Raw genomic sequence first — 10,995 nt, forward strand, 5'->3', positions numbered from 1 at the left:
GCTGTTAATTTCTCCCCCTTAGAAGAAAAGGAGCATGGGTATCTGCAAAACTGCTCAAGGAGATGGCTCAGAATATTATCTATAGACCTGGATGAGGAACAAAAAGACTTTGACTTTATGACTAAAGTATTATTTTGTCTTGCTTGACTGTTTTCTTTCCACCTTTTTTTTCACTTCTCTGATTAAACTTATTCTTTTAAACTTGCAGAAGGCCTGGGAAGCTACAGTTTTTTTACAGACAAGAAGCAAGGGGAGAACATTAGGGAGGGTGTCTGTTCTGAGAAGATTCCATAAGGTCATCTTCGGTTACACAACTAGTGACCTTCCAAGATAAGACTGTTTATATCAGCACCTGGTATTATGATCTGCATATAAGGACATCAATCTTCTGGACTTGGACAGCTCATTTTTGAACCCATGTGCACCAAAAAGGCTAGTGGTGACCTCATACATCTCTGTCTGTGGTCTGTTTTCTTTAGGTGTATGGGGAAGACAGCATGGAACCAGGCAACCTCACTTGGGTATCAGAATTTGTCTTCCTGGGACTCTCACAGACTCGGGAGCTCCAGCTCCTCTTGTTTCTGGTGTTCTTGTTTGTCTACACCACCACCGTATTAGGAAACCTCCTCATCATGGTCACCATAACTTTTGACACCCATCTCCACACACCCATGTATTTTCTGCTCCGAAATCTGGCTGTCATAGACCTCTGCTATTCCACAGTCACTTCCCCAAAGATGCTGGTGGACTTCTTGCATGACCCCAAGACCATATCCTACCAGAGCTGCATGACTCAGATCTTCTTCTTCCACCTCTTGGGAGGTGGGACTGTCTTCTTCCTCTCAGTGATGGCCTATGATCGCTACATAGCCATCTCCCGGCCCCTCCACTATGTCACCATCATGAACACTCAGCTCTGTGTGGGGCTGGTGGTGGCTGCTTGGGTAGGGGGCTTTCTCCACTCCATTGTTCAGCTGGTTCTGATGCTCCCGCTGCCTTTCTGTGGTCCCAACATTCTAGACAACTTCTACTGTGACATTCCCCAAGTGCTGAGACTCGCCTGCACAGACACCTCCCTCCTGGAGTTCCTCATGATCTCCAACAGTGGGATGCTGGTCCTCATCTGGTTCCTCCTCCTCCTTATCTCCTACTCCGCCATCCTGGTGATGCTGAGGGCCCACTCGGGGCAGGCGAGGAGGAAGGCAGCTTCCACTTGTACCACCCACATCATTGTTGTGTCTATGATCTTCATTCCCTGTATCTACATCTATGCCCGGCCTTTCACCTCTTTCCCTATGGACAAGGCTGTGTCCATCAGCTACACCGTCATGACCCCTATGCTAAACCCTATGATCTACACCCTGAGGAACCAAGAGATGCAGGCAGCCATGAAGAGATTAGGCAAGCGCCTAGTCCTTTGCAACAGGGAGTGATCTTGAAATAAGTGGATCCCATCTCCTTTGAGGTATGCATGCTTTGTAAAAATCTTGGGCAATGTATAATGTTGATCCAGAGTTAAGTAGATAATACAAAAGCTTTTTTGTTACCTCTTCCCTCCCAACAACTATCCCATCCAGAAAACAAGTTATGGGCTCTTCAAGCCATCCTGGCAGCTCTGGGTTTATCCCCTCTTCTCTTCTACCTTCTGCCCCATTTCACACATTTCTCCCCATTCATGGTGGGTCTCTGGAGATGAAAGGAGAGTAAATGAACTTAGTGTCCTGTTTGATCTGAGTGTCGTCAGAACACTGTTTTCCCCTTTCACACCAAAGTCCTTTAAATCTGACAATACTTTTCTCATCCTCCCATTTGTCTCTTTTCCAGCTGCAGCATCTGTATTCCTTAAGTTGTTCTCATTGTGACAAGTTTCCTGATTCCACCATCCTGGCCACCTCTTCTATATTTACTCTCATATGACAACGGAACTCCTAAAACATGATGCTCACCATATGACACACAGATGCAGAGAGGATGTGAAGCTTTTAGAAAACAAGGAGCATCTTCTTTGAAATGTATATCCATAAGGATGTTTTTGGTTGCAAGTAGTAGCATAACCAAATTCCAGTGGCTTAAACAATGAGGAAATTATCTCACTCAAAAGATGAGAGGATAGGAGTTCCCGTTGTGGCTCAATGGTTAACAAATCCGACTAGCATCCATGAGGATGCAGGTTTGATCCCTGGCCTTGCTCAGTGGGTTAAGGATCCAGCGTTGCCATGAGCTGTGGTGTAGGTTGCAGATTCAGATTGGATCCTATGTTTCTGAGGTTGAGGTATAGACCAGCAGTTACAGATCCGATTTGACCCCTAGCTTGGAAACCTCCACATGCCATGAGTGTGGCCCTAAAAAGCAAAAAAAAAAAAAAAAAAAAAAAAAAAAAAAAAGGATGAGAAGATAGGCAATCACAGAGTTGGTTAAATCAGCAATTCCAACATTTTAGGGCTCTGGGTTGGCTGCTCTATAATGCTTTGCCTTTCCCCTCATGATGGCAATAGGGCTGCCAAAGCTCCAGTCATCATATATTTCTATTCAAATAATTCAGCAAGAAGGAAGAAGAGAGGCATGTATGTGCTTTTTCCCTTTTAATGGGGGAGAAAAGTTTTCCTAGAACCATTCAAGCAGAATTCTCCTATGACTTGTTGACCAGAAACTGGGTCATATGGTCACCCCGGTCTGCAAAAGGGAATGGAAAGTGCATGGCTGGCTGTTTCAGCCAGAAAGAAGGGAATTGGAAATGGCAATCAGCGGTGTCTGCCACAGGGGTACAGGCCCTCATAGCAGGATGGTAGAGACGTGACTGGCTTGAGTCAGAAATCATGACCATGAGCAAAGTTTGTCATGGACAGGGTCATAAAATCAAATGCTTAGAGAGGCTGACAGGCAACACGAATAAGCTAAGGGAGGCTTCACCAGTGAATCCCCAGGTGAAGCAGATACTCTGTAGCGCAGATCCAGGCCAGAGGACAAGTCCCACTCCTAGTGCTCTTCCCCACCCGCAGGCAGAGCTCCAATCTCTAAGTCCTTACAGAACATCTGAAGGATCTTATTTAGAAATACTGCACAGCCCCAGACAAACGATCCGGGCCATCTCCCCAAATTGGCATCCATGGATCTTCTGACAAAACAATTGACCCGATCATCCTAAAGAGAAGCCTCAAAGAACACCATCATATTGATGAGAATTTATACCTTTAAGACACCTCTCGTGGAAGCTCTGCTGTGTTCCTGATATGAATTTAACTCAACCCCAAATGGGTTTGTGGAATGTCTTCCACTATAAAGGTTTTAGAGGAAACATTAAAAATAAGGGGTTCATAATTGGCTTAAATTAAACACGTTTCCCATGCTTTGATGCCTTCTTGAATAGTATAGTGGGCCAATGGCAGGCTTTGAAGCCATGGGACTCAGATACCAGATCTCATTTCTCTTGGTTGTGTTCCTTTTGCATATCGGTGAAACTCAACTTTTTTAGCTGTAAAATTAACATAACATTCATCTCACAGGGTGGGTGGATCAATGAGGTAAATGTAAATCCCTCAGCACAGCACTTGGTACATAGTAAGTGTTCCTTCACACATCTCAATCACTGTTTTTTTTTTTTTTTTTTTAACTTCCCATCAGTATTAAAATTAAACCAAGGTGTTCCCGTTGTGGCTCAGTGATTAACAAAACCAACTAGTATCCAAGAGGACGAAGTTTCAATCCCTGGCCTTGCTCGGTGGGTTAAGCATCCAGCATTGCCATGAGCTGTGGTGTAGGTCACAGACGTTGCTGTGGCTGTGGTGTAGGCTGGTGGCTATAGCTCCGATTCAGCCCCTAGCCTGGGAACCTCCATATGCCATGGGTGCAGCCCCCAAAAGACAAAAAATAAAATAAAATAAAATAAAATAAAGCAAAGATAGGCGTCTGGTTCCACTGGATCTGAACAATTAGGTGAAGTAAGGCTTTTTAGTTATTTTGTGACTATTTTTGTGTTATTTATATGATTAGCAAAAGCAGTTCTCTTCAAGTTGTTGCGGGAAGGCTCTAAATCATTCCAGTAATAGTAGCTTAATTATGGTCCTGAGAATACTTCATTTATTCTCAGCCCCCTTAATCCCTTGATCTTGCCATTAATCAAGCTCAAGGCTGATTTTATTTTATTTATTTATTTATTTTTGGCTTTTGCCTTTTCTAGGGCCACTCCCGTGGCATATGGAGGTTCCCAGGCTAGGGGTCCAATCGGAGCTGTGGTTGCCAGCCTACACCAGAGCCACAGCAACGCCAGATCTGAGCTGCGTCTGCAACCTACACCACAGCTCACAGTAACACTGGATCCTTAACCCACTGAGCAAGGCCAGGGATCGAACCCGCCACCTCATGGTTCCTAGTTGGATTCGTTAACCACTGCACCACAACAGGAACTCCAGGGCTGATTTTAAGTGTAAGGAGAGAAAGACTGCAGGAAACCATGCCCAAGACTTCATATGTGGTCTACCAGTCAGGGTTCCACCACGGGAACAGGACCGGTATGAAATGGAAATGTGGGGGAGGAAGAAAACTTCCTCCACATTCTGGGTTCTTCTGGCTGGTCCGAGAATGAACTCTGTCAGGTCCCTTATGAGGGAACATGTAATGTGCAAAAAAAGAATGTATATATGTAAGCATAACTGGGTAACCATGCTGTACAGTAGGAGAAAATGTATATATACATAAAAGAAAATTAAAAAAAGAATGAAATTGACAAGAGACAGATTAACAGGAGGAAATCAAACAAGGCTTGAGAACTCGTATACATGGGAGAGACCCAGGCACACTGGGGAACTCACCAAGACGGCTGGAATCTTCGCCTTCAATACCATCTTCACCTGAAGAAGAAAGGGGTTGGAATTAGGGATTTGGGGCTCCAAGAGGAGGAGAGCAATGGACATGGAGGTGGAAAAGCAAATGCTTTGTACATAAATCATTGCTGGGCCATGTGGAGACAGTGGGACACAGAGTGGACACTCGATCTCTAGGTCCCGTGCTCATTCCCCCCACCCTGCCCCGCCCCATTGCCCTACAGACCTAGCCCCCATTCTCTGCAGGTGTCTCTAGCCATAGCACCATTCTGGGAAGGGTGGTTGTTGTTGTTGTTGCTTTTTTTTTTTTTTGTCTCTTTAGGGCTGCACCTGTAGCATATGGAGGTTCCCAGTCTAGGAGTGAAATCAGAGCTATAGCCACCAGCCTACACCACAGCCACAGCAACGTGGGAGCTGAGCCTCATCTGCGACTTACACCAGAGCTCATGGCAATGCTGGATCCTTAACCCACTGAGCGAAGTCGGGGATTGAACCTGCGCTCTCATGGATGCTAGTCGGGTTTGTTAACCACTGAGCCACGATGGGAACTCCATGGGAAGGGGTTCCTTAATCTATATTCTTTAGGCAGCTAAATAGGAAGGTCAATGTTTCTTCCTGAATCTTTTGGGCCTTGTTTCATCTCAAAATAATCCACATGCCAAGGAGGGGGGACTATTTATTGCAAGGAACTGGTTTACATAATTGTGGGACTGGCAAGGTAAGTATGAAACCTGTATGGCAGGTATCAGGAGAGGGGCCGCCTGGAACTCTCAGGCATGAAGCTGCATGCAGTCCAGAATTTCAACTACTTCAAGGAAACCTCAGTTCTCTTCTTTTTTTTTTTTTTTTTTTGCTATTTCTTTGGGTCGCTTCCGGGGCATATGGAGGTTCCCAGGCTAGGGGTCTAATCGGAGCCATAGCCACCGGCCTACACCAGAGCCACAGCCACGCGGGATCCGAGCCACGTCTGCAACCTACACCACAGCTCACGGCAACGCCAGATCGTTAACCCACTGAGCAAGGGCAGGGACTGAACCCGCAACCTCATGGTTCCTAGTCGGATTCGTTAACCACTGCGCCACGACGGGAACTCCTTTTTTTTTTTTTTTTTGTCAGTTCTGTTCTTAAGGCCTTTTCAATAATTGAATCAGACATATCCAGATTATCTTCCTTACCTAAAATCAACTGCTTATATAGAATCAATTACATGCAGGAGTTCCCTTCGTGGCGCAGTGGTTAATGAATCCCACTAGGAACCATGAGGTTGTGGATTCAGTCCCTGGCCTTGCTCAGTGGGTTAAGGATCTGGTGCTGCCATGAGCTGTGGTGTAGGTTGCAGACGTGGCTCGGATCCTGTATTGCTGTGCCTCTGGTGTAGGCTGGGAACTTCCATATGCCACGGGAGCGGTCCTAGAAAAGGTAAAAAGACAAAAAAAAAAAAAAAAGAATCAATTACATGCACATGCCTATGCAGAAGCACACAGATACATGTTTGAATCACTGGGACCCATAGACTAGTCAAGCTGACACATAAAACTGACCATCCCGGGGAAAACTAGTAATTGTCAGTGATGCTGGGGTCCTTCATTGAGGATGTAAGTGAAGTTCTCTCTCTATGGTCTGCATCCATTTATCTGTTTGAAGGTCACTCTGAAAATATTTATCTTCTTAGATATGTGCTACACAGGGAAATAATTTTCTTAGCTCAGTGTCCATGACTGGGACTTTCGCATAATTGTTCCATTCTGGGCTTGTAAAGCATTATGTTGACAAGTGAATGCAGAGAACAGGTGAGGTTTGGTGGACATTTCACACACACCTGCACGTGCCCTGATAAGAGAACTATATAAAATGGGACATATCAAGTTTTTCTTCTTTAAAACTAAATCAGAACTCAAAATCACCCATATGATGGTCAGTGAGAAGGACAAGTCCTGTCCCCTTCCCCAAAATCCATCCAGGGTCATTTTCTAAGTGGCCCATATTAGAACGGCTTTAAGCTAATAGTGAGGATAAGTGTTTTCTGTCATCTACATCTCTTGTATCTGGAAGAGCTTCACAATGGTTTTGTTTGTTTGTTTGTTTGTTTGTTTTGTTTCTTGCTTTTTAGGGCCGCACTCATGGCATACGGAGGTTCCCAGACTAGGCGATGAGTCAGTGCTGTAGCCGCTGGCCTACACCACAGCCACAGCAATGCCAGATCCTCGAGCTGTGTCTGCGAGCTCCACCTCAACCCACGGCAACGCCAGATCCTTAACCCACTGATCGAGGCCAGGGATCGAACCATCATCCTCATGGATACTAGTCGGGTTTGTTAACCACTGAGCCACGATGGGAACTCCCGCAATGTATTCTTATCTTCCAGAGGTGGATATTTTATTTTGCCAAGAATAAACATGTGCAGTGGCAGAATTAAGACCAACCTGGAAATCCTATGCCCATCAGAGAACTCTGTCTAAGAAATCAGTTTTTACAGCAAATCAAGATGAAGGCCAGTTAATTCCAGTGTTGATCAATTTCTCATAATAAGAAATATATGGATTTCCTGTACCAATGCTTGTATTAGAGGTAGTAAAAACACACTTGCAAAGAAAGTTGGCATTTTATAGATGATTGTGCAGACTTGGGTATAGGTGGGGACTCGATATTGGGTCTCTGGCACAAAATAAAGGACAATGCTCACAGGGCGGTACTTTTCCATTGTGGTCTACAGACATTTTCCCACCTATGATTTTCCCTAAGTGAAAATCAGTCGGGCTTAAAAGTGGAAGGAAAAAGATAAAGAGAAGGAGGAGGAGGAAAAGGAGGAAAGAAATCAAACCAGTTATCTGCAGGAGCTCGCAGCAGAGAGAGAACTGTCCCTTGTGTTGAAGGCAAGTCGGTGATTCTCAAAGTGTGGTCCTCAGAGCGAGATCATCAACATTATCTGAGAACTTGTTACAAATGCAAATTCTTGGCCTTAACATTGAGCAACTGAAGTGAAAGTCCAGGGATGTGCCACACTTTTTTTTTTTTTTTTTGGTCTTTTTAGGGCCGCACTCACAGCACATGGAAGTTCCCAGGCTAGGGGTCCAGTCAGAGCTACAGCTGCTGGCTTATATCACAGCCGCAGCAACGTGGAATCGGAGCTGCATCTGCGAGCTACGCCACAGCTCACGGCAACACCAGATCTTTAACCCATTGAGCAAGGCCAGGGATGGAACCTGCGTCCTCATGGATGCTGAGCCATGATGGGAACTCCTCATTTGTTTTTTAACACATGCTTCAGGTTACTTCAGGTTACTGTCTCAAGGGTGAGAATCACTGGTCTAAGATATGGGTTCTCTAAAACTCCCAGAGAATCTGCCCTTGCCCTTTTGGATCTTGGCCTGAGAATCTGACATCCTACAGATTTACGAAGTGTATTAATTGGAGTTCCTGTCGTGGCTCAGTGGTTAACAAATCCGACTAGGAACCATGAGGTTTTGGGTTCGATCTCTGGCGTCACTCAGTGGGTTAAGGATCCAGCGTTGCCGTGAGCTGTGGTGTAGGTCACAGACGTGATTCCGATCCCACGTTGCTGTGGCTGTGGTGCAGGCCGGCAGCTATAGCTCCGATTAATTAGATCCCTAGCCTGGGAACCTCCAATATGCTGCATGTGCAGCCCTAAATGGACAAAAGACCAAAAAAAAAAAAAAGTGTATTAATTATCTTTGGTCCTTTTGGCCCCTGAAGAATAGCTCTCAGAGAGTGTGTGTTTTTTGAGACATTTAGAAACTTTTAAACAACTCCCATTGGTCCCTGGCCCTCAGCGGTAATCAGCCCAGCCCTGCTTCCTGAGCCAAGTCCAGGAGTTTCTGCCCAAGGATATTCCCTCTCCCCCAGGGTCACACCCATGGCTGTGTAGGTGATGTATGGGCAGTGGCTGGGAAGCTGAAGCTGCAGAAAAAGGATCTCCGAAGATGGAAGACGTGAAGGCTCGCTCCCACTCTGGGCTGAAGGAAGGTGAGATACCAGGGTTTCCTCCCCTGTAGATAGAGCAGCTGTCGGAAGCTTCCAGAAACACTTACTAGAGGGTAGATAGAGTAAATAAACAAGTGACAGCCTTGATGGTAGTAATCTTTAAATGCGAGGAGAGCCTCAGAAAGTGATGCAAAGGAAAGGAGGTGTTGACAACAGGTGCCACAAGTTGCATTTGCAAAACTGGGCTTTTAACAACCAAGTGGCAAATTGGCCCTGTGATTTAGAGGGAGGATGCTGAGAGCAAAAGATAAGGAAAGGCAACCCCAAATTCTCCACATGGTCGAACTGAACAATTATTACGAATACACTAGGTCAGCACACTTTTTTTGGAGCAACTGCTAATCAGACTTGTTACTACAGGTGCTGGGGCTACGAAAGTTATTGAATTTACAATGTAGTTAAGAGAGACCATAGAAAAATATGATAAATGCATATGGAGTGTGTTTATCAAACGTTACTTAGGACCCAGAGAAATGAGGGATTACCTCTGCATGGGAGAAATGGGGGAGTCGCAGAGAAGGGGATATCTGAGGACTTCTAGGTTGAGAAGGAAGTGGGAGGTATTTCAGGAAGTGGAAATCATTTCCAAAGCTGCAGAAATAACCAAGCCTATGGCACATGCGAGAGCCCATGCCATGAACGGTGATCTGTTCCTGGGTAAAGGAATACTGATGAGGAAGGTAGACGGAGGCATCATTTCAGAGCTTGGTAAGACATCCTGAGAGGGAGTGGCGTGCACCCAGGTAAGCATGGTTTCCAGCCCTGAATTAATCCACAGGGCATGTTAGGCAGCTTCTAAGAATTTGGGTTCTAGGCTGAGGGCCCTCCATTGTTATTAGAAGATTATAAGGTGGGAGGAAGATGATCAGATCAAAGTTTAGAAAGGACTCACTGACGGTGATGGAGAAGATGGACTCGAGTGGCAGCTGATGGAAGCAGAAGGATGAGATTCAAATAATCTCTAATAGACTATAGGTTGCAGGTGTCTCCGGGTGGGGAGAGATTGAGACAAGGCAGGGGGTGCAGAGGCCACTTGACCCTCACGGTCACCCTCCGTCTCTCATTCTCCCTGCTCGTCTTCACCTTTGTTTCCATTCCCTCTCCCACCCCATCAGCTTCCCGTTCCCCTTCCTTCACTTGCTATATTCCTTTCTCTTCCTTCTTGTTAATCTCCCCTCTTTATTCCTTTGTCCATTTCTCATGTCAACACCTTCCTTTGTCTTCTACCCTTGTATTCAATAACACCTTCTCAAATTCTTATTCCTTTCAGAAGAGTTCTTCTGGTCCCCTTCGTACAATATCCATCACCCATGTTTTTTCTTTCTTTTTTAAGTGCCGCACCCATGGCATATGGAGGTTCCCAGGCTAGGGGTCAAATTGGAGCTGCAGGTGCCGGCCTATGCCACAGCCACAGCAACACGGAACCTGAGCTGCATCTGTGACCTACACCACAACTCATGGTAACGCTGGATCCCCAACCTACTGAGCGAGGCCGGGGATCAAACCCGAATTCTCATGGATCCTTATTGGATTCGTTAATGACTGAGCCACGAAGGGAACTCCCATCACCCATTTCTTAATCTGGAGATTCTCTCTCCTCCTTCTCTTGTCTCAGCACACACACCATATACGTCCTGTGACCTCAGCCGGTAAAGGGCCACCTCCACAAGTGAGGGGAGGCCCTCCCTATAGCTATTCACCCACCCAGCATCAAGACCACTTTTTGAGTGCTTTTTGCACATTGACTATCAGCAAAGATGGGCCCTGTGGGGCACCAATAAATGAAAGGATCTATATTGATATCTCTGGGAGCTTAGAGTTCAATTATGGAGGGAAAACATAGACCCATGAAAAGTTCATTAACATTATAGTGTGTTAACAGTTGCATGAAAAAATGGTTGATACCAAAATGTATTAGAGACTGGCCAAAGGAGGTTGTCTTTAGAGCAGGAGACCACATCCAGGAGAGTGATGAGCGTTTATTTTGCCAGGTACTATTGTAGGAACTTATGTGGTATCTTGTTTAATCCCCTAGACATACAATCATTTTAAAAGTTATTGTCTGTAGAGTTAGACTTAGAGAGATTAAGTAACTTACCAAAGTCAAATTTCAAGGAAATAAAGGCTCTGAAATTTGACACTTGTTCTGTTGGATTCTAAATGTATTCTCATC

At 45.3% G+C, this 10,995-nt stretch overlaps 1 protein-coding gene across 1 annotated transcript; it reads left to right on the forward strand.

The window, feature by feature from the left end:
- The first annotated feature begins 497 nt into the window (after positions 1 to 497).
- On the forward strand, positions 498 to 1,433 carry LOC100738832 (olfactory receptor 4D1). The gene has a single exon (XM_013981105.3). The coding sequence runs from the start codon at positions 498 to 500 to the stop codon at positions 1,431 to 1,433; it is 936 nt and encodes a 311-aa protein (XP_013836559.3).
- The last annotated feature ends 9,562 nt before the right edge of the window (positions 1,434 to 10,995 follow it).

Source organism: Sus scrofa, chromosome 12, assembly GCF_054392235.1.
Source record: "Sus scrofa isolate SSC_HxYL_T2T_F1_AM1 chromosome 12, Sscrofa_HxYL_maternal_Yorkshire_Landrace_v2.0, whole genome shotgun sequence".
In the NCBI taxonomy this organism is placed as follows: Eukaryota; Metazoa; Chordata; class Mammalia; order Artiodactyla; family Suidae; genus Sus; species Sus scrofa.